This window comes from Platalea leucorodia (genome assembly GCF_965183815.1).
Source record: "Platalea leucorodia genome assembly, chromosome: 5".
Lineage (NCBI taxonomy): Eukaryota > Metazoa > Chordata > Aves > Pelecaniformes > Threskiornithidae > Platalea > Platalea leucorodia.
The window spans coordinates 84,924,990-84,947,406 of NC_138827.1; the positions used below are offsets into that span (position 1 = coordinate 84,924,990).

The 22,417-nt window shown below is 61.0% G+C and overlaps 1 protein-coding gene across 7 annotated transcripts in view; it reads left to right on the forward strand.

The window, feature by feature from the left end:
* The window catches only part of TNS1 (tensin 1), a 54,841-nt gene that overhangs the window by 25,846 nt on the left and 6,578 nt on the right, over positions 1–22,417 (forward strand). For 3 of the 7 annotated variants that reach the window (XM_082311633.1, XM_082311635.1, XM_082311634.1), the window contains 10 exons: positions 2,120–3,817; positions 10,068–10,246; positions 10,461–10,599; positions 12,944–13,036; positions 17,185–17,359; positions 18,023–18,891; positions 20,262–20,348; positions 21,089–21,220; positions 21,652–21,744; positions 22,289–22,366. In XM_082311633.1, the coding sequence (XP_082167759.1) occupies positions 2,120–3,817; positions 10,068–10,246; positions 10,461–10,599; positions 12,944–13,036; positions 17,185–17,359; positions 18,023–18,891; positions 20,262–20,348; positions 21,089–21,220; positions 21,652–21,744; positions 22,289–22,366 (3,543 nt within the window). The remainder of the gene's footprint in view (positions 1–2,119; positions 3,818–10,067; positions 10,247–10,460; positions 10,600–12,943; positions 13,037–17,184; positions 17,360–18,022; positions 18,892–20,261; positions 20,349–21,088; positions 21,221–21,651; positions 21,745–22,288; positions 22,367–22,417) is intronic. The other 4 variants (XM_082311636.1, XM_082311638.1, XM_082311639.1 and 1 more) reach the window with 4 other exon arrangements.

Genomic DNA, 22,417 nt, shown 5'->3' on the forward strand with positions numbered 1-22,417 from the left:
CAGGGTGCTCAGGGCTTTCTGGCTCTGCCATGAACTGCGTGGTGCCCCATCCTGACCCCGCTTTTGAGATGTTTCTCCCAGCCATGGGGTGCTGCCCAGCCCACAGTCTAATTAAAGCCTTTCCCAGCTATTTTCTCCCTTGGCGCCACGTGCTTTCATTTATATTTATTTATTCCCTTTTCCTTTCTATTCCCCTGCCCTATTTATCCCAGCCCCCACCTTGGCTCTTGCCCTGTTTCCCGGGACTGGCCAGAACCCATCACCGCCATCATACAGGAGGGCTGGGCGACGGCCCGGCTCCAGGCGATGTCTCAGCCTCTCCAGTGTTGACGCTGTCCCTGGACACGCTGCTTTTTCCTTTCTCCCTCCACAGGAAGGGATTCCCTCTTTCTATTCCCCTTTTTGCCCGTACGGGAGGTGTTGCGGAGTCAAATGCTGCCAGTTCTTGGCTACACTGGCTGGATGAAGGAGCTCTGAGTCTCTGGGAGAAATCGTGGACCCCATCCTCATCCTTTCCCTCATCAAGTGCCTGGGGAGGACCTCACTGCGTGGTCCTAGGGCATCTTCAAGCCAAGGAGGGGCTTTGGGGCTCGGCTGCCTCCTTGGGATGCTGCTGGCGGGGATTCGGGAGTGGAAAATCAGTGGTGAGGAGGGGGCCCTGCCTTGGTGGGTTATGTGCTGGGTGTTATTGCCCCCCTCCGCTTTACGGTGAGGGGGTTCAGTGGTGCAGGAGCTGCCAGGGCATGGGTGCTGTGGCATGGGACTGGTTAAGCCGTCCCCGGCTCAGGGCTGGCTTTCGGAAGTGTTTTGCTCACAGATAGGAGCGCTCTGATTTCACACTATCGCGTTAGGGCCGTCTTCCGTCCCTGAGTCAGCCGCCTGGCCCGCCGCCAGGGAAGAGTCATTTTTTCCTCCAAAAGAAAGTGTTTAACACTGCTCATGGGCCCTTCCAGGAAACCTCGGTGAGGAGCTGGAAAAACAGGAGTCTGCAGCCCGGCTGGTGCCGTGCACGCTCCAGCAGGGGGGACACGGCTTGGGGGCCATCCCCATTGCTGTCTTGGTGGCCAGAGTCCCTCTGTGCCCCCAAAATCTGGCTGCCTCGCTTGGAAAGGTTTAAAGGGTGCAGCTGGTTGTGGTGTTGGGGCTGCTGGGGGTGGTGGGAACTGGGGGGCTCGGAGCTGGGGTGCAAGGTTGCTGTGGTGATGCTGCCATGCCCTGGATGCCCCCCATCCTTTGGGGGCTGCGGAGCAGAGTTGGCTCATCGCACTGGACTCGAATCGTGGGGTTGGGGCGCTCGGTGCCTCCCCGGGGAGGAGATGCTGCGTGATCGGGGTTGGGCAGAGGCACTGCCTGTGCGGGAGCTTCGGGGAAGCGTCCGGCAGCAAGGAAATGTCCAGGGTAGATCCATGCGGGCTGAGAGAGGGAAGGGGAAGGAGAGAAAGGGTGGGAGCCTGTCTGTAGCCAGGGAAGAAAATGTCAAGGATGGGTAGCTGGCTGGATCTGTGCATCATCCGGGAGGAGAACGGGTGGGGGGGGGAAGGTGGGTCTGTGGTTCATCTGTCCTTCACCCGTGGGCTGAGTACATCCATCCAGCTGGAGACATGCAGAACTTCGAAGCCAGATCCTGACCGCCTCCGCCTGTCCTCCTAAGGCCTGTGATGCATCTCCCCCACCCACCCCATTTGCCTCCCTGGTGCCGCGTGGCCCTTCGGGGCCAGCTGAGCACTGCGGAGCAGCAGGGCTGCAGTAAAGTGATGGCCAACTGTGTGGGCAGCTCCGGCCCTCGCCAGCCATGAAAGGGAATTGCCAGGAATGATGCCTGGAGCCGGGGGTGGATTTTGGTGGATCCCAGTGGAGCAGGTGGTGCTTGCAGGGCAGGGCAGGACGGCATGCGGAGTGGGGGACCACGGGGGAACGGGGCTGGGGGGGGTCTGGCTCCGGTGTCTCTGCATGATGCTGCCCATGGGATTGCGGAGGGTGCTGAGGAGACGGCGATGCTGGTCGTTAAGCGCTCCGGCGGCACGGAAGAGATCGAAACCACCGGCTAATGGGACCCATTAGCTCCGTGCAGAGAGCCAGCAATTGATCTGGGGTCTCGTGTTCATTTCTCCCCTTGCAGAGGTTGGGCACACGCAAGGGCCTCTGGATGGGAGCCTCTACGCTAAAGTGAAGAAGAAAGACTCCCTCCACGGCAGCACCGGTGCCGTCAACGCCACCCGCCTCCCGCTTTCAGCAACGCCCAACCACGTCGAGCACACGCTCTCGGTGAGCAGCGACTCGGGCAACTCCACCGCCTCCACCAAGACTGACCGGACCGATGAGCCGGGGGTGCCTGGGGCGCCCGGTGGCCAGGCAGTGCTGAGCCCCGAGGAGAAGCGGGAGCTGGATCGTCTCCTTGTCGGCTTCGGCTTGGAGAGCGCGCCACCCATGCACAACCACGTGCCCGGCCCTGTGCCGGCGCGCCTGCCTGCCATGCCGGGCCGCCACGTGGTGCCGGCTCAGGTGCACGTCAATGGGAATGCCGCGGCGCTGGTGGCTGAGCGGGAGACGGATATCTTGGACGACGAGCTGCCCAACCAGGATGGGCACAGTGTGGGCAGCCTGGGCACGCTCTCCTCCTTGGATGGCACCACCACCACCAGTGAGGCCGGCTATCAGGAGGCGCCCCGGGTGGGCAGCCTGTCCTCCCTACCCAATGGCCCCTCAAGCTGCAACGGGACCGAGAAGCTGCTGAAGGAGGGTCTGTACGATGGTGAGCCGCTCTCCAATGGCGGCTACCCTTACAACAACCAGAACACCCTGATGGGCCACCACCTCCGTGACCCGTTGCCTCCTTTACAGCCCTCAGCATCCACTCAGGACCACCTGGCCGGCTACCCACAGCGCCCGCCGGGCTCCCACACCCCAGGCTGGCTCCAGGCCCAGCCGCTGCCCGGCTCCCAGCCCTACCTGTATGGCTACGACCCTGCTGGTGCCTACCGCTCCCGGTCCTTCCCGGCGGTGGACATGGCCAAGTATGACGCGAACCCAACGCTGCCCCAGGCCCCGGCTCGCAGCACCAGCAGCCGGGAGGCCGTGCAGAGGGGTTTGAATTCCTGGCAGCAGCAAGGAGGGAGCCGGCCGCCTTCCCGGCTGCAGGAGGGTGGCATGGAGAGCCACAGCCCCAGCGTCTCCAGCTGCAGCCCCCAGCCCAGCCCGCTGCAGCCGGTGCCCCCGCACAGCCACAGCATGCCCGAATTCCCCCGGGCGCCCTCCCGCCGGGAGATCGAGCAGTCCATCGAAGCGCTTGATGTCCTCATGCTGGACCTTGCACCCGCCGTCCACAAATCGCAGAGTGTGCCTGCAGCCTCTCGCCAGGACAAGCCAGCGGGACCCCTGCTCTCCTCCCTCTCAGCCCAGCCCATCACTGGTCTCTATGCCCAGCCGGCTCCGCAAGTGGTCCAGCCGAGGTCCTTCGGCACCTCCATGAGCCCTGTGGTCTCTGAGCCTGGGGGCAAAGCCTATTCTCCCAGGGAGCCGGACTATGGGGTGCATGAGTACCGTGAAACCTATTCGCCCTACAGCTATCAGCCAGCACCAGTGCCGGAGCCAAGGAGCTACAGCCATGCCCCAGCCGGAGCACCGATGGGCAACCTCCCGCTCAGCACCTCCTACAGCCCCGTGGGGTCTCAACAGCTCCTTGTGTCCTCCCCGCCTTCCCCCACCGTCCCACCACAAACCCAGATGCTCCCCAAGGGACCGGAGAGCTACGAAGACCTGTCGAGGTCGGCAGAAGAGCCCTTGAATCTGGAGGGCCTGGTGGCCCACAGGGTGGCAGGTAGGATGCTTTGATTCCTTGGGGGGACTGGGGGGACTGCATGTCCCGAGAAGCCGGAGCCTACGGGCGTAGTGCATGGTGGAGCTGGGGATGGGAGATGCAGTGACTCCTCGTCTGTGCCGGATCCAGGCTTGGCAGTGGAGCACCCGCCGTGGGGGCATGCCGTGCAGGGGCGCAGCCTGTGCCCCTCTCCTTTGCCGAGAACCCCCCTTGCAGCTCACCGCAGCGTTGCCCAGAGGTGGGGAGAACGGGTGACCGAGGGAGTCGGATCCCCTCATCCTCATCCCTTTGGGGTATGGGGCTGGTCTGTCCCCTGCGGCAGGGCCACTTGCTGGGTCCCAGGGGGATTTCTCCCTTTGGGGGAGAATATGGCTGAGTTTGGGAAGATGTTTTCAGCTCTGAATGAGGGTGTCCTGCCTGCACTCCGCCTTGGACATGATGCTCTCCCTGCCTGGAGTGTGCTCCGGTGTAAGGTCCCAGCAGAGCACTTCCCTTGTGTTTACAGTAGCTGGGCTCCTCCCTGATTTCAGGCCCCGTTTTCCTCCCAGCATGCTGGGCTTGGTGCTCAGACGTCCTCCCCGGTGCTCGGACCTCCTCCCTGGGCAGCTGGGGTGCTGCTGGAGCTGGGGGGTCAGGGTGCAGGCTGGCAGCAGCCTTTCTGCCCCGGTGGCCCAGCCAGATTGGCCCTGTGTGGTTTGAAGCTGGACCTGGCGGTGGGGTGATGTTGCGGGGCTGGGAAGGCATTTCCCAGCCCTGCCAGAGGGGTTTGGTGCAATGCTTGGCTGGGTGCCGCACCGAGCATTGGTGCCGTGGCTGGATGAAGGCGTTTTTGCTCCGTGCTGCAGACGGGAAACTGCGTCCTCTGCCTCCCTGCCCTCCTGCGGCTCTGGCTTGGGGGCTTTGGGGACGCAGAGGGTCCCAGCCCCCTGGGAAGGAGGTGCTGTGGCCCTGCGGCAGCTCGGTGCCCTCCCTCCTTGCTGCTTCGGCTGCAGTTGTTGAATTGCAGAGCGACATTTGGGAAGGGTTCGGGGCTGCGGCCAGGCTGGGGGCCAGCTCGTGATGCTGGGGCTTGGCAGCTCCATCCCTTCCAGCTCTGTGCTCAGTCCAGAAACTCGCCTGGCATTAGAGGGAGGGGGAAAAGGCTTGACTGGAAAAATCCAACAGCACCAACCTCCCAGGCGCAGGGGCTGAGTCACTGTGGCACAGGGATGGGCGGCAGGAAGGGTGCCAGCGGCGGGGAGGGGTCGGGGAGCGGTGCAGAGGTGTTGGAGGACGTTTGCATCCATCTGAACCTGACCTCAGCGTTACAGGCCAGATCCATAGAGGGACTCAGGGCTTGCGCAGAGGGTTTAAACAAACCCAAGAACACACAGATGCCCAAACCGTGCTGTATGTCTGGACTGAATATTATAAGGAGCAGATCCACCCCCAGCTATGGAGGGGGAAAAAATGGGGTGGAAAAGAGGAGAGCCTCAGGAGAGGAGGAGCAGTATTTGCAGTGGGTGAGAAATGGATGTTTGATGGTGTCTGCCAAAAAGTCCATCCCCCTCACCCCTGGGATCAGGTCCTCAAAGCTGGGCTGGGGTCACTGTCATCCTGCTGCAGCCGCTGGGCTTCCTGGGGAGGAGAGGTGTCCCGGGAATGGTCCCCAGCCTGCGGCCACCTGTCCCCGCTGGAGCCTGGCCGTCTGTGCCGAGGCGGGAACAGCGCGGGTGGGCGGCCTGACCTCTGGCGGGAACGAGGTGTCCCGAAGTCAGTGCCTGGAGGGGATGGCTGGTGGGGACGGTGGGGCATGGACGGGTTTGTTTACATTCCCTGCTGCTATAAATTGCCTGTGTGTCCTGGCGCAGCGACGTGGAGCATCTCACACCTCCTCCGTGCCCGGTGGGGGTGCGCTCCTGTTCCCGCTTCCCACTGGTGATGGAGGGGAAGAGATGGGATGGGGCAGCGCTGGCATCCCCAGCGTCTTCCTGCAGAAGGGAGCTAGTCCTGCCGTTCTTCAGTCCCCATCATCTCCCAGCGAGGCATCTGGGGTCATCCCTTCTTGTCCCAGCCCTCGGCATCCCGTGATGGAGGGGACCAGCACAGTGCCATCCCCAGGGGGACACTGATGGGGCATTTGTGGTGTTGCACAAGGCCATGTGTGGTTGGGAGACACCATTGATTTCCCACGTGGGTTTAAGTGGTGCCTGGAGCCAGGCAATTTGGGTGATGGGAAAGCAGCTGTAAGTGGGGTCTGAGCTCCCTTGGACCCCAAGTGACCTCAGGCTCATCTGTTGGAGCCCGACTAATATTTTCTCTTGTTTTCTCTCTCTCTCCCTATTGTATCTCGTGACATTTGTCCTGTCTGCCCCTTGCTCTCCCCATGGGGGACCGTGTCTGTCCCCTGTGACCTCCCACCCTCCTTGCACCCCCCCGTCCTGGTATGCTGGCAGAGTACAACGCCAAGCTCAGGGACCTCAACAAGAGCACCAAAGCCCCCCGTCCTCCTCTGAACCAGCAACGGTCCTTCTCCTTCTCCGGTTCGTTCATTCCACCTCCCTCCTTCCTTGTCCTCCATCCTTCCCCATCCATCCTTCTCCTTCCATCACTCTCCTCCCTCCTTCCTTCTCATCCCTCCTTCCTCCCCTATCCCTGCATGCTGAGTGCTCCGTGTGTTGCATGGATGCGGGGTGGAGGGAGGCTCGGGAGACCCTCCCCATGCAGGCTCGATCCCCTTTCTCAGCAGGGTGATGCTCAGGGCCCCCCTTGACCTCCTCCGGTGATGGGGGATCCCCTGGCCCTGAGTACAGACTCCCCTGCCCACGCTTGGTTTTGCATCTCATCCAAGCCTGGCACTGTTTTCTGGTGGGGTTTCATTGCTGTGCCGGATCCGGACCCTTGCTCCAGCCCCTCCAAGCTTTGCCCTGGCTGTGGCTCACTCCTCGGGGAGGCAAGGGCTGGGGTGCAGCTCTGCAGATCCCTGGTTCAGCCAGGGTCTCACCTGCCTCAGTCCGTGGGTTTCTCCCATGGGTCTGTCTGCAGCCGGGGGGTGGGTGAGGGAGGGCCCCCAGCTGTGCTCATTTTGGGGTCAAACATGGATGCCCACATCAATGAAGTGCCCTGGGACGAGGGGAGCGGTAGACCTCTCTGTGCCTGGTGGGACGGGGCGAGTTGGGCTCTGGCAGAGCACAGTACAGGGCAACGTCTGCTGCTGTTCCTTGTGCAGGCAGGGAGCGAGTTTGCATCTCTCTTTTCCCTGGGCATCGCGTGTCCCTGTGTAGTTTTAACTGCTGGGTGCTGCATCCCAAGGGCCATGGGATGCTGCTTCGCTCTCTTCTCTCCACCGTGGGGGTATCGTCCAGCTCTTGCCTGGCAGTGGTTCCAGCATCTCATGCTCAAAAAACAGCTGCCTCCTGAATTTGCCCAGAAACCTGGCTCCCCAGCCACAAAACCACCTGGATTTAAATCCCTCCTGTTGCCTCCTGCCCCGGCTGTTGTGCCCCTGCCCTTCCCCAGCCCTAGAGCTGTGTTTAGTCCAAGGGCAGGACTTTGCTGGGAGGGGGTTGCTGCCAGGTTAGGGAGTTAAATGGGCAGCAGAAGGGGTGGCAGTGCCAGAGGTGGTGGGGGCGAAGGTGGGGAGCGGGGTGCAGGCTGCTATTCTCCCTTTGTGATGGGGACTCCCCCTCCCACAGCCGGACAGGGCCTCCTTGGGGAGCTGCTGGTGGTACCGTGGCTAAGGGAGGCTGTATATCTGCTGAGGGGGCACAGTGAGTGGGGGAAAGGAGAGTTTGTTTTTCAAGTGTAGTTTCCAGCCCATAAATCACCCGGGGGGTCGGGGGAGCCGTGCTCAGAGCCTGGGTTTCCTCCAGGTTTTGCTCCGGGCGGCCCGTGAAGTTTCCCACTCTCGGCTCCAGAACAATGAGTCCCTTTTTTCCCCTCTCCTCCCTCCCCTCCCCGCGGCCCCGGCCACTTTCCATGTCTGGGGAGTGGAGCGGCCAAAGCTTGGTGAGCTCCTGGGTGTCCTGACGGGCCAGATCCAGCACCCTGCAGCTGGGTGACACTCAGCCCCAGGGATGGAGCAGGGGGGTCCCACGCTGTAGATGTGTGATGTGCACTGACAGCCGGGCTCTGGCGAGCTGCTGTTTGTGCTTCCCAAATTAAAAATGCAAAGCGAGGCAGGCGTGCGCGACTCGAGGAGCCCAGTCCCTGTCCCTTCACAGTGGTCGGTCGCTGCAGCTCACATTGGGATGGGACAAGGGATGGTCCTGGTGATGCTCTTGCAGCGTGCAGGACACTCTGCAGTGCACGAAGTGGAGAGGTGAAAATGAAATATAAGAGTTTGCTTTATTTTTTCTCCCCCATTTTGTTTCTCTCTATGCTCACAACTCAGGGCTTTGTTCCCTTAAAGTGAGGAGCAGGGAAAAAGATATATGGTGGCCCTGTACAATGCTACCCATGGCCACTGCACCTGCAGGGTGGCTTCCCAGAGACCCTCTCCGACCCCCTGTCCCTACCATGGGTCTTTTTAATGGCTGTCCCCCACGCCGGCGAGCACCTGCAGAAGGGATCGGGGAGTTGTGTTTCAAAGCTGCTCTTAGTGGAATTTTCCAGGCCGCCTCCGCGGCTGGAGCCAGCCCCGTTGGCTCGCGTCCCCTGCCTTGCAGCCCGGCAGCCTCTCCCCCCAAGCGGTGATTTTATTGTTGTTGCCATTCACTAGGCCGATTATTTAGAAATGCACCCAGGCCACCTCCATCCCTCCTGTGCTCCCAGCCCCTTCGCTGCTCCCAGCCCTTTCCCCGGGGCCGGGAAAGCTCCGGTGCGGGTGTTGGAGCGGTGAAGAGAGGAGGTCAGCGGGTGCGAGGCGTGGGTCCCGCACGGAGTCCCGGGGAGCGAGGGGAAGCAGCTGATGGCTGGTTTTCCTCCGCCAGCCCGTGGGAAAGGAGTTGGTGTTTGAAAAGTGCATTTCCTGGAGCGTGATGCTGACCTCTTTTTTTTTTTTTCCTTTTCTCTTTTTTTTTTCCCCCCTAATGTGCTGGGCCAAGGGTAGTGTGAGCACTCCCTGGCTCTGCGGGAAACACGGAGGGGACGGTGCTGTCACCTCTGCTACTGGGGCTGAGACCGGGGGTCACCCTGCTGCCATGTGGGTTCTGGGGAGGAGAGGGAGTCCCGCAGGGCTCTGAGCTGTGCCCACGATGCTCTGTGTGGTTCACCTGCACCGAACCGGGCACCATTGTCCCTGAGCCCTAATTAACCCCTTCTTCAGGCAAAATGGGGCGGAGAGTGTGTTTGGACCCCGCTTTGGGATTGCACCCCTCATCCCAGCCCCCCTGCCCTGTGCTGGCTTTTTCCCCATTCCTGGGCTTTATCCCAGCCCACAGAGATCACCAGTGGGATCTACCAGACCCCAACAGCCCAGAGAAACCCATTCTCCTGTGGTGACTTGCTCGCTCCCATCTTTCCCCCAGGGTCTCAGAGCCCCTTGGTGTTGCCCCAGGCTATGGGCACTGGTGGCTCATGGCGCTGGGGTCTGAGGAGGAGATTTCGGGGGAGATGGAGAGGAGCTGCCCATCTCCCCTTTTAGGAGGGCTTTGTGCTGGGGGTAGGAGATCAGCAGTGGTTTGTTGGGGTTCCCTGTACCATCCCTCTGTTGGGGACTTTCCTCCCGACCCGGTGGTCCCTCTGCCTTGGGGACTCATAAAAATGGGCTTTTTCCACTGCTGTGGTTGAAGCTGCATGCAGATGTGGGAGCAGGGATGCAGCCGAACGTGGCCATCCCGGTGATGGGGGATTCGGCCCTTTCCCACCGTGACACTGTCAGGAGGTCCTGGTCCTTGCGAGCTCTGCAGGGCAGGGGCAGGCAGTGTCCCCTTCTCCCGGCTGGCAGGGCTGGGCTGCCTCACTGGGCTGCTCGCAAGATGCTCGTGCCCCTCGCACGCACTGCCGGGGGATGCTGTCCTTGAGCCCCAAACTCGAGGTGCTTGGGAGGGCTAATGCAGCGATCCAGCCACTAGCCACAACCCTGCCTTACTTTTTTGCTTGGCCCAGGGCCACTGCTATAGGGCATATCTGCTCCAGCTCAAAACTGACTGTGCTGCTCTGGGGGTTAGATGCAGGTGAGTGCTGAAGATGCCATCTCTGCTGGGCAGAGCCTGCTCTGCAGCACACAGCCCCAGGGAGACCTCTCGGCTCAGCCCCGGAGCATCTCCTGCTGGTCCCCATCTTAGCTGGTGCCTCCTCACCCATCTCCCACCTTGTGCTTGCCCTGCAGGGGTGCAGTCCCGGGAGAAGCCCCCAGAGGAAAGCGCCATCCCTGCCCGCAAGCGGACCCCCAGTGACAGCCACTATGAGAAGAGCTCAGCGGAGCCCAGCTCGCCCCGCAGCCCCACCGTCCTCTCGCCCGAGGTGGTCAGCACCATTGCGGCCAACCCTGGAGGGAGGCCCAAAGAGGTGTGCCAGGGTAGGGGGGTGCTGGGGTGGGGAGGCGGCTGGTGGGGTGCATCCACCTCCGGGGAGGGAGAAGGCTTGGAGGAGAGTATGGGACTTTCAGCATCTGTGGCATCCTGCAGGGTTGGGAGTTAATGATGCTTTTGGTGGTGGTGGTGTCCTGGAGGGTCGTGCCCATGGTAGGAATGGGACTGACCCTTTCTCCTGCTCTCCCCAGCCTCACCTCCACAGCTACAAGGAAGCCTTTGAAGAGATGGAGGGTGCCTCCCCCACCAGCCCACCCTCTGGCGGCGGTGAGATTTCTCCCCCCACCCCAGCCTTCCCTGTCTCGCCACAAACCCCTTACTCCAACTCCTGTAAGTGCTGCGGCTCCGGGAGGCGGAGGGGCTTGGTGGGTGGCTCTCGGCAAGCCAGAAATTCGCCAAGGGTCAGACAGCTCCGGGCTCCAGACACCCACCGCCATGTTAATCACTCCTCCTCTCCATCCTCCTCTGTCCTCCACATCCCACTACTCCATGCTGCCATCAGCATCCCACTGCCATCAGCATCCCATGCTCAGCACCCTCCTGTTGGCTCTTTCCCACTCTCCACTCACTGGGGCATTTCTTGGATGGGATCCCAAGGCAGCATAAGGAGAAAGGCAGGGTCCAAAAGACAGCATCCTTTCGCCCCATCCCAGTGCTGCACCTCCCCATCTTTCCTACCAGCATGGCAAGAAGGGCAGCGAGGCTGTGGTAGCAGGCGAGCCAAGGGGAGGCAGGAGGGACTGAAGATGGGGAGGGGGCTCAGGGCAGACCCTTGCATGCTGTGCCACTTCTCGCTCGCTGTTTCCAGGGCAGGAGGGGGAAAAGGCTGGGAGATGCTAGCCCTTTGCATGCATCTTGTTTCTGCTTCTCTGGCACAGCATGCCTCCTTTTTGACTAACCCTAACTGTGCAGTTGCGGTGTGTTTGTGTGGACCGGGTTTGTGTGACCAGCTTGAGCGACAAACCCCGATGAGCAGCCTCATGTCGGCATAGCACGACTCGGGCTTGGACCAGTGCAATGGAGCAGCCAGTCAACTGGGAAACCCATCAAAAAGATGGCAGCTGCTCCCCTACCCCCCTAAACCCAGTTTTGTAGGCTGGATGCTGAGGGATGCTCTAGGGCTGGGGATGCTCAGGCTGGGTGCAGCCCCCCCGATGCCACGTCCTGGTCACAATGGGGCCACCTGCCCCCCGTAGCTCAGCCCATGGGGCTCAAGGCTGTTTCCTCCTGTGCTGTTGCCATTCCTCCCCTACAACCTGCTGACGTTTGAGCCCTGTCTGGTGGGATGCAGTGACTGGAGTGTGGGAGCGTCCCCAGGGCATTTGGCAGCTCAGAAATGGCCCCGTTGTTCTGGGGGACCCAGAGACCTCTCCCCGGGGCAGCAGCTCCTTGGCAGTGGAACAGTGGCTGGTCTTGGGGGATGAGTCACTTGCAGAGGTGACGGGAACAGCGTGGCTGGGGACTGGGGACGTGGCCTGGAGGCAGTGCTTCTAGCCAGTGCCAGCTGGGGAGGCCTGGGAGGTTTGATGATGCAGTTTGCAAGCTTTGCCAAAGTGCCCCCCACGGGGATTACAGGAGAGCTTCCCCTCCGTGGGGAGATGGCGGTCCCAGCGGAATTCCCGGGAGGACCCTGCCACTCCTCAGCCAACAGAGGTGCGAGCTGACACTGCGCCTTGCAGGCGCTGCTATCTCGGTTTCCCAGGGACTCGGCTGCTCCAACCCCAGGCTTCCTGGGGGACCTGGCCTCGGGGTGAGGGTCTGGCTTTCCTCCGGAGCACCCACCACCCGCCGCCTCCCGGCCTCGCCGTGGGCCCCGTGCCCATGCTGCCAGTCGGGGATGTTCAAATGCTGATGGAAGGATGTGCCCTCCAGTCCCTTTTGCTGGAGATGAGACCTGGAGGTCTCTCCCAGGGTGATGCAGCATCAGGGAGATGGGTCAGCATCATGGGGGACAGGAGGGGAGAGGAGGTACAGTTGGCTTGGTACATGGTACGCCCTGCCCCATGAAACCCTGCTGGTGCATCCGTATCATAGCCATACATACATATGCAGCTTCTCCTGGTATGTACGTATGGGCACAGGGGTACAAACCTCATGTTTGCATTGCTACCCCTCAGGGAACATGCTCTGTGTGAACATCCTCACCCACCCACCGAGCTGGTCTGGAGGGTGAGAGGGTTTTTGGCAGTCTTGCTGCCCCTTTCGTGGGGGTGATGAGCTGCTCCGGGACAGCCCAGTCCCAGCTCAGCCAGACGTGGGGATCGGCAGAGCGGGGGTTAAGGTTTGGGAGCACTGGGTTGGGGGGCGGCTGCTCGCACAGGGGCCATGAAAGAGGCTTCATGCCTATGGTGGGACCATTCCCTCATGGGGATGCTGCTGGGAGATGGGGTCTGGGCCTGCCCTGGTGGGAATTGCCACCTTTCTCTGTCCTGCCAGCCCTGTAATGGGGCAGACTGCTTGTTCCCGGGCACCTCCTGCCCTGTGTGTATCCCCAAATGGAGAGGGGGCTCGATGCCCTTCCCCGGGGTGCTGCTTCACACAAGAGCTCTTCCTGGCAGCCCCCGATGGCAGCTGGTAGGTGGGATGGGTCATGGGGGCTCTGAACCCCTCCAGCCTTTCTGAAGCTTCACCTCCCACCCCTCCACTAACTCTCCTGTGTCCCCCGTGCCAACAGTGCGTTCTCCCCCCGGCCTGGCCAAGACCCCGCTCTCAGCACTGGGGCTGAAACCCCACAACCCGGCCGAGATCCTGCTGCATCCAGTGGGAGGTGAGTGCGGGCACAGGGGCTGCAGGTGGTTTTTGGGGGGGGGCATCTGTGAGGATACCCCTGGAAGGGTCCTCTGGCTGGAGAAGGCACTTCTGCCTCCCTTTTGGGCCCAGGTGGCCCTGGGGTCCTTGTCACATCCTGTGGGGACCCTGTGACTATGTGAGGGTGGGGGATGTTGGTGCTGCCCTGGGGGGCTCAGCCCAGCAAGGTCTCTGGTGGTGGAGGCTGGGAAACCCTGGGGTCCTGCCTCCTCCCCAGCCCCATACTGCTCCCTCCCTCACCCCCTCCATCCCTTCGTCTCCCCAGCACAGCCGGAGAGGGTTTGCTCTCTGGGAGCCGAGCCTGTCAGCTGGAACAGTATCCAGATCCCTCTCCATCCTAGAGAGTGGTCCCTGGGTGCAAAGGCCCCGCTGTCCTGGGGACGTGTCCCAGAGCAGCCTGCCAAGCCAGAGCTTGCTGGTCCCCAGCACCCGGGGCCCCTTCCTGGGCCATCTCAGGGCTGAGTGTAACCCACTCAAAACCCTGGGAGACACGGCTTGGCTGAGCCCACCCAGCAAGACCCTTCTCGCTCTGCTCCCAAGGGTGAGCTGATGCTTTTTTGGTGCTTGCTGGGTTTCCCGTAGCAGCCCTTCATGGTGGCTTCCCACTGTTCCCTCTTCCCTACCTGAAACCAGCCACTTGGGTTTGGACATCATCTCTGGGATGCCCAGGTGGACCTTGAGGTGTCCAAGGCCAGGGGCCCAGTTTGGGGCGCAGTGTTGGGGAGGTGTGGGGCTCTCCTTCACGCTCTGTGTGCCCCTGCCTGAGTAAGGCAAAGCTGCTTAACTCGGATTTCTCTTTCTTTCTGTGTCGCACCTCCCTTCTTCCTCCTGTCCCCGCTCCCATCCCTCCCCTGCCCCTCCGTCTCTCAGAGTTAGAAGGGGAGGCGGGCGGTGGCTCTGAAGAAGGTAAGAAAGGCTTTTCTTTCTCTGTCTCTCTCTTCCCTGCTCATCCCCACTATTGGGGTTGTTGCTCAGAGCAGGCTCTGGCTGTCTGCGCCAGCAGCCTTCCCTTGCACTGGCCCCCAGAGATGTAGGAGCCTGAGTCTTGCTGGTGCCGCTCCCTTTTGAGGAAGGGAACATCATGCCTTCTTGTGTTGTGGTTGGCTCCCCCAATGTCCAAATTGGAGCTGGAGGTCTGTCATGTTGGGTGGCGATCGTCCATGGGGGCTGAGAGCTCTTTTTCGGTGCGTGGCATCCCTGCCGGTGGCACGCCAGGGATGCTGGCACGTCACAGCCAGCTTCAGATGAGCCTGGTTGGGGGCTGGGAGCAGCAGCCCCTGTTTTGGGTTCCTGCCCTCCCCTTCTGGCTTTGCCGCTGCCGTTCGGAGTGAAAATAAACCAAAGTGCAGCACAAAAGGTCACCAGGCGCAGAGGCCACCAGCGTGCTGCCGGCTCAGCCGGCCGGACAGCAGCACAGCGCTGGCAGCTGGAGCGCATCCTCCGCTGGCCGGGAAACTGCCCAAATTCCACCTCTCCCATCCCTGGGCTGCACCTCTCCTGGGATGCTGAGGACGGGTCTGAGCTGGGATGCCAGCTCGGGGGTGGCTCTGCTGGTGGTGGGGGCACTGTGGGCTCTGGGGTGGCACATCTTCCAGGGAGTTGGAGGCTTTGGGAGCAGCTGCAGTTCCCTGGAGTGCCGCCTGCTATCTACCAGTTGGGTGGTTTTGCTTTCTTCTTTAATGAAACTTTGGGCCCTTGGGGCCCGGATGGGGAACTATGAGTTCAAGATGGGTTTTGGGGAGAGGATGTGTCTTCTTGGTGAGTTTGCGATGCTTCCTGCAGCCCTGGGAGCAGTCAGCATTTCTCCCCTGGAGTTCCTCAAAATGTACATAACCCAAACCTGAATGTTGTGTAGTATTGGAGAAAGTGTTTGCTTGAAGAAAATGTTCTGTTTCCAGAGCTGATTTTTCAGAGATGGCTTCTTGGGTACATTAAAGGATGTCTGGTGACCCCGTGCTGGTTGGGCTGAGCGGCCGCCACCAGCTTCTTGCCCTGCTTTTGATTCCTTCTTCCTCTTGGATAACATGATGGTTTTGGGGGGGGTTGAATCTGCAGTCCTGAGCAGGGACGGATGTTTTGGCCTCTGCACCCAGCCACACGGTCCACGAGGGTCCCTGCTCCACTGGGCTCTGCTCAGCTGCTCCTGGGACCGGGGGATGCTCTGGCAGCGCGGGAGCTCAGGGCCTGGCTGCCACCTCTGAGGAGGCTTTAAAGCAGCCCGACACAGTCGGAGTGCTGGGGATTTCTGGCTGGAGCACAGCCCTGCTTGGATTTGGGATTCCCGAACAACTGCCCTGCCCCTGGTGACTCAAGGCCTCTCTATTCTCCCACCATCTTCCCGTCTCCAGAGCCTTTTCCAAGAAAACACTAGGAGGCAAGATCTGATTTTTTCAACCTAAAAAAACCCTGCCTGAAACTTCCCAGTTTTTTCTTTCTTTTTTTCCCATATTGAACCAAACGACTCGACGGTCACACACCTCGCTGTGGCACATGTATGCTTGCAGACGCGCTCCCCCGTGAGCTGTCCCCCCTCCCCGAGCCCCTGGCTCCTGTCTGGCTTCAGCCCCCACCTTTGCAGGAGGGGCTGGCATTTTTGCAGCCTTAACCTCTTGCGGGCTGACTCATATGTACTGTCTGGCTAATTTTACTCTGGGGTGGGGAGCTGGGGGCAGAAAAGTGAGTAGCTGTGAAATTAATTTAATTACCTAAGCGGCGATGAGTTTCTTGCAGCTGCCCTGGGCGTCCCCCTGGGCAGTGCCTCATCCCTGTCACTCGTAGCCACGTGTCCTGCCTCAGATGCTGGTACCCAGCCCGTGTTGAGGTCCTCAATCTGCTTTTGGCTCAGATCTTTCCTGGGGTGGTTGAGCAGGGCTGGGCAGGGAGACGAGCCTGAGGATGGACGACTCCTCTCCTGTCTTCAGGCAGACAGGTCATGGAGACACTGGGGGGAAAGAAGGGGAACCCGTGACAGGCTTTTTCCTTGCAACCCCCTGGTCTGGCACCGAACATGGAGCTGTGCATTGGTGTTGCTGACTGCGAGCGGGCCAGCTTGCCTGCAGGTTTAGCCGGAGCCCGGCTGTTATGACTAATAATAATAATAATGTTTGTCATGCTAATTACTACTGCAGAGCTGCCTGGGGCACGGCCAGCCTGGAGCCGGGGACCTGCAAGGTTGCCCGGCCCATAGCATTTGACGCCAGTGGGTCTCGCTTGGGGTGTTGTGCCCCAGCACGGAGGCAGTGGGTGGCACGTGCCAGCCGAGGTGTGACACGGCTGCAGGGGCACGGGGGGACGGGGCTGAAACTGCAGCCCCTTCATCCGGCACAGCTTTTGGGGGGGGTCGGGGCTGTGGGGGCTATCATAGGGATGGGGACCAGCCTGGATGGAGCAGGAGGCAGGAGAAAAGGGAGGAGGGAGGGCTGGGTCTGGCGGCTGCCTTGGCTGGTGACGGCCAGCCCAGCTCGCTGCTCCTGGCACGGGACAGCTCGGCGGCTCCAAAGGAAAATTGCTTTTCTTGGTTGTGCTTGTGGGCTCCGGTTTCAAGCCGGGCTGGGAGTGAGAGTGTTGGATACTGCAGTGGAAATAGCTGGAGCTGCTCTCTGGTCTGCTGCTGGAGATGGCTGGCAGAGGTGGGCGGCGTGGGGCAGGGACCGCCGGGCATCGTCGTCAGTCCCTCGTGAGTCAGTGCAGGCTGGGCAGAGTCACCGGCTCTATTTTTAGGGGCTGGGGATGAGCAGGGAGCACGACATGTGCTGTGTGGCGTCCTGGGTGGGGAGGGACGCTGACTCAGAGCAGGGTGGAGGGGCCATGGCATGGGAAGGGACTGCGGTCCCATGTGCTCTGGTCCCCTCGGGGAAAGGTGTGGGCACAAACCCCTTCCCTGTGCCCTGGCCGGGGTCTTCAGCATCTGCTGGAGCAACCTAAAGGCCCACATGAGCCAGATGTGTTTTTGCGCAACCCCTGGGGGAAGAGGGATGGGGGAAAAGTGTAGCTGGAGGAGCTCAGCTCAAGCACCTTCACTGGCTGAAATGGGGATACTGGAAAGGGCTTGGCCCCCTTCCCATTGGAGCTGTGGGCTCATCCATTTCGCCTTCTCTTTTGCTGCAGAGCCCAGGAGCTACGTCGAGTCAGTGGCCCGCACAGCCACGATAGGCAGGGGAGGGACCCTGCCCGCCGCCCAGCCCGGGGGCCCGGAGGTGCCCGCCAGGAACGGCACCTTCGCCAACTCCTTCACTGCCCCCAGCCCCATCTCCACCAGCAGCCCCATTCACAGCGTAGACGGGTAAGGCAGTGGGTGCAGGGGGCTGGTGGGGCCAGGGCTGAACCCTGCCTGGTGCACAGGCTTGCTCCCACTTTGAAATTGCCTTTGCAAGGACCCCTGTCTCTCCACGCAGGGTTTAGGGGTCCTGGCTTACCATGCGACTCACTGGCCTGAGGACACAAAGCTGGGGCACTGGTGGTTGCTGGTGGTCACTGGTCCTCGGCAGCATGTCTCTGGGAACCTGGCCCTCAGGGCAGGAGGGGGAATGGGATCTGTGCTAACCTCTAGCCCTGGGTTGGGCTGAGCATCGGTGCCCTGTGATGCAATGGAGCCATCGTCCCTGTCCCCTCTCCACCCTGCCCATGGGGTGTCCTGCACCAGCTCACCTGGCGAGGCTGGCAGGGAGGAATGAACCGTGCGTTTTGCTGGGAGAGGAGCTCGGAAAACTTTCTGTCTCCCAGAAAGTCATATTTTGAGAGGGAACTGGGATGCATGGGGGAACTAAAGCTACCTCCAGTTGCTTTCATGCAGCTGGCAGGACCCATCCCACTGTTGCCGCTGAGCAACCGAGCAGCTCGCTGGCGCCATGCCTCAGTTTCCCTGTGCACCACTCACAGGAGGGTGCCAGCCAGCAGCAGGAACAAGGGATGGAGCTGAATCCTCCTTCTTCTCATCTCTCTTCAGGGTGTCCCTCCGAAGCTACCCGTCAGAGGGCAGCCCCCATGGCACGGTTACACCTCCCCACGCCTCGGCTGAGCCTGTTTACCGGTCGCCTGTCAGCTCACAGATGCCCTCTGCTCACAGCAGCTACCAAAACTCGTCTCCATCCTCCTTTGCAATGGTCCAAGGCGGGGTTCCAGGCTCGGCATATGCCAGCCCTGATTACCCTGATGGCCGAGCTGGCCTTCAGCCGGACCCCCAAGCTCGGCCACAGCCGCAGGTCAATGTGGTGGGGGTCCACGTCCTGCCAGGGAGCCCCCGCACCCTGCACCGGACAGTGGCTACCAACACGCCGCCGAGCCCTGGCTTCGGGCGAAGAGCCGTCAACCCCAGTGTAAGCGGCGCTCCCGGCAGCCCCGGGCTGGGCAGGCACTCCACGGTGGCCCACAGCAACTTGGTGGCCCCGCCGGGGAGCCCCAGCCTGGCCAGGCATCAAGCTGCAGCGGCTGTCCCCCCTGGCAGCCCCCTGTATGGGTACCCCAGCCCGGAGGAGAGGCGCCCAACGCTGTCTCGGCAGAGCAGCTCCTCTGGCTACCAGCCTCCCTCCACGCCGTCCTTCCCTGTCTCGCCGGCATACTATCCTGGCACAAGCACGCCGCATTCCTCCTCCCCGGACTCGGCTGCCTACCACCAGGGCAGCCCCACACCGCAGCCCGCACTGCCTGAGAAGCGGCGGATGTCGGCCGGGGACCGCTCCAACAGCCTGCCCAACTATGCCACCATCAACGGCAAGGCGTCCTCGCCCCTCTCCAGCGGCATGTCCAGCCCCAGCGGTGGGAGCACCGTTGCCTTCTCCCACACCCTGCCAGACTTCTCCAAGTTCTCCATGCCAGGTAAGGGGTGCTGTCGGAGGTCCCCATGTCCCCCTGCCCTGCCCAGGGCTTTCCCCTCCTACTCCTTGCCGGCCGTCGGGGAAGGGATTGCAGCCGCGTCCTGATTTACCCCTCCTGCCCATCCGCAGACTGGCGGCACCGCCGGGGCTCGGGCCATTTCCTGCGCTCTCTGGTAAATCCAAACAGGAAAAGCACTGACCCGGCATCGCTGGTGTAAACAGCACCCAGAATTGTGTACGGGGAGATCAAAGCGCCCAGAGGCAGCTTTTCTCTGCCGTGGGGATGCGCTGACCTCCCGGCCCTGTTCCCAGTGGGTTTTACCCTGCCGAGACCCCGCTGCGGTGCTGCCTTCTCGTTTCAAATGGTGTGCCCTGTCTCGGGTGCCGCCGCGCCTGGAACGCCTTCGCTGGCTCCCGTTACGGGACACCTCGGTGACGCCAAGATCGGGCCGATAGGACGAGGGAAATAAAGCCGTGGGGCAGCGGTGGCTCCGGCTGCCGGGCAGGTTTCGCTGCCGCGCGGGCAGCCCTTTGTGGGCACGCTGGCGCCTGCCCCGGCCCCGTGACTCGCTGTGGCTGGGGACATTTCCCAGCCGGGAAGTGCAAGCAATTAGAAAACAACAATTAGTAAGCGGGCTGGGGAGGGGACCGAGCCCCCCGCCTCTCTGAAGGTGACCAGATTGCACAGGGCTGATAACACGTCTCCAGCAGAGATGCTATCCAGCCCGCCGGGTTGTTTGCTCAGTTGTTTTTGGAAAGCAGGTGGTTGGGAATGTTGCCTGAGCAAAGCGGTGGCTTCATGTCCAGAGGGCCAGCTCCCATTGGGGCCATACCACTGATGGGCACCAAGGGAGGCAGGGCAGGGCTGGGGCTGGGGGCTGTGTTTCCAAGGGTAGGTCGACCTGTCCAGTTCCTCTGCACAGAGCAGAGATAAGGGAAGGAATTTATTTTTGTGGTGGATGAGCCAAATCTTGAACATTAGAGAACAGTGAAGGTCCTCTGAAGTCAGGGGATCTCCCTGCCACCCCCTGGACATATCTCTTTATTCTGACAGCTTTCATTTCACCTGGCCAGCTCCATTTTAAATGATGAATTCCCATTTCATCTCTGCCTGTGTGGCAGGGAGGCTTGTCCTACGCACAGCCCTTTGAGGGCCCTTGTGTCTGGGTTTACCTTTAGATGCCCCATAAGCTCCGGGATGATCAGCCTGCCTGGGTGTGGAGGATTGGGTTGAGGTTAATGCAATGTGTTGGGGCTGAGAAGAGGTGGAGGTGTTAATGTTTTAGCCAGATTTGCTAAAAACTCACGTGGAATTTTAGATACAGCATCTTTTAACTTGTTTCTTGTCTTCTCCTCATTCCTTCCTTGCAGACATCAGCCCCGAGACTCGTGCCAACGTCAAGTTTGTGCAGGACACTTCCAAGTACTGGTACAAACCGGAGATCTCCAGGGAGCAGGGTGGGTAGATGGCACAGGGCAAAGGATACAGTCAAGTGAGCTATGGTTGGGAATTGGGGCGTATCTAGGATCACAGGGATTAGCGAAGATTTCCCTTAGGGGCTGGATTGGGAGTGAAAGTGGATGGCGGATGCTCAGACCATGGCAGAGGGGGGTTGAAGCCCAGCTCAGCTTGCATGATGTGGGCTCCCCAAACCTTCCCCTTGGTGGAGGAACACTGATCCCCACAGCATGCAGTGGATCTGTGCAGTTTGGGGTGCAAAGCACCCAGAGCTTGAGTTCAGAGAGCTCAGAGGGGTCTTGGAGACATTGCTAAAATAAGAGAGGAGAACAAGGAGGGGGCAAGGTGCCTTCAGAACCAAGGTCCCAGCATTTCACAGAATCATAGAATGTCCTGAGTTGGAAGGGACCCAGAAGGATCATCGAGTCCGACTCCTGGATTTGGGCCCTGGTCCCTCCCTGCTCTTCAGTGCTCCATTTCTCAGAGCTGGGCTGAGTTGGAATGGATGCTCTGAGATGCCCATGCAAGGGCAGCGGAGGCGGGGGGGAGATGAGATCCCGCCTGGCTGCAGACCCACTCAAGACCCCTGTCCAGATGTGCAGGGGGGGTGGTAACGTCATGGTGCCTGGCTGTGAGGCCACAGAGCTGGGGTGCCCCATCCCAACCCACATCTGCTGGTTTTGGAGGGCTTGCCGGCTCTCACTGTGCCAGCTCTGAGGTCTGCCATTCTCTCCTGCAGCCATCACACTGCTGAAGGACAGGGAGCCAGGGGCTTTCATCATCCGAGACAGCCACTCCTTCCGGGGAGCTTACGGCCTTGCCATGAAAGTAGCTTCTCCACCTCCCACGGTCATGCAGCAGAACAAGAAAGGTATTGTGTGTCCTTCTCCATCCCACGCCGAGATGCTTTCCATCCTTCGGTTGGGGTGAGCGGGCAGCCAGATCCGCTGAGCCAGTCGTGCCCTTGGGTATGTGCTGATGTGGCAGGATCCCTCCCACCCAGCTCTCCCCTCCCAGGGCACAGGGAAGCACCAGACACCCTCTGCCCTGAGCTGCGGAGGGCTCAGGGGCATCTGCATCTTGGGCTTTGGCACGGTGAAACGGGCACAGCCTCCCTGGCCCACCAACACCATGGGGGAGCCTGGCTTGGGGCCGACCCTGTGCAAAGGGCCGGATTTGAGGAAGGTGTGCGGAGTGGCAGGGACCCCTCCCTCAAGCTGGAGCACTGGTTTCCACATGGGACTGCAGGGTGGGAGGAGGAGTGGGGTGGCTCTGATGTGAGAACATCCCATCTCTTCCCAGGAGACATCACCAACGAGCTGGTGAGGCACTTCCTCATCGAGACCAGCCCACGGGGTGTGAAACTAAAAGGATGCCCCAATGAGCCCAATTTTGGTGAGTGCCCCCAGCGCGCTTCCCACATGCGGGGTTGGGTTGGGAGAGCCTTGCCTTTGCTGGACTATCAAAGCAGACTATCTGGGAGAGCCTCCACCTCTGTTACTGCCTCTTGTCCCTGCATAACTGAATCCTGTGGGCATTTGGAGCCTCTGGGGTCACGCACACTCATGATTGCACACAAATGTGCGTATGTGCACAGGTATGTACCTTCCTGCACACACGTGTAGGACAAATGATGCTGCTGGGCAGGAGGGAGGGTGGGGGCTCTCCAGTTATCCCATGGCTAATGTGCTCCGAGGCACTGCACAAGGACCTCTGCCCCATTTGTTGTTCCTAAGGTGGCCCCGGCGTCTCTGCCCCCTCCCCGAGCCCTCCATGGGCACGGTGGTTTCAGCAAGAGGAAATGCCATGTCTGGTATTAGGACCACCATGAAGAAACCCACCAAAAAGCATGTTCCCATCCACCTGGAGCAACAATGACCTAACACTGGGGAAAGACGTGTCCCCAGCCCTGTGCTGACCATCTCCCCTCTCTCCCCAGGCTGCCTCTCGGCTCTGGTGTACCAGCACTCCATCATGCCCTTGGCCCTGCCCTGCAAGCTGGTCATTCCTGACCGAGGTAAGAGCCAGGGCCAGAAGGGAGTGCATCTACCCCCACAGCCTGCCTGGG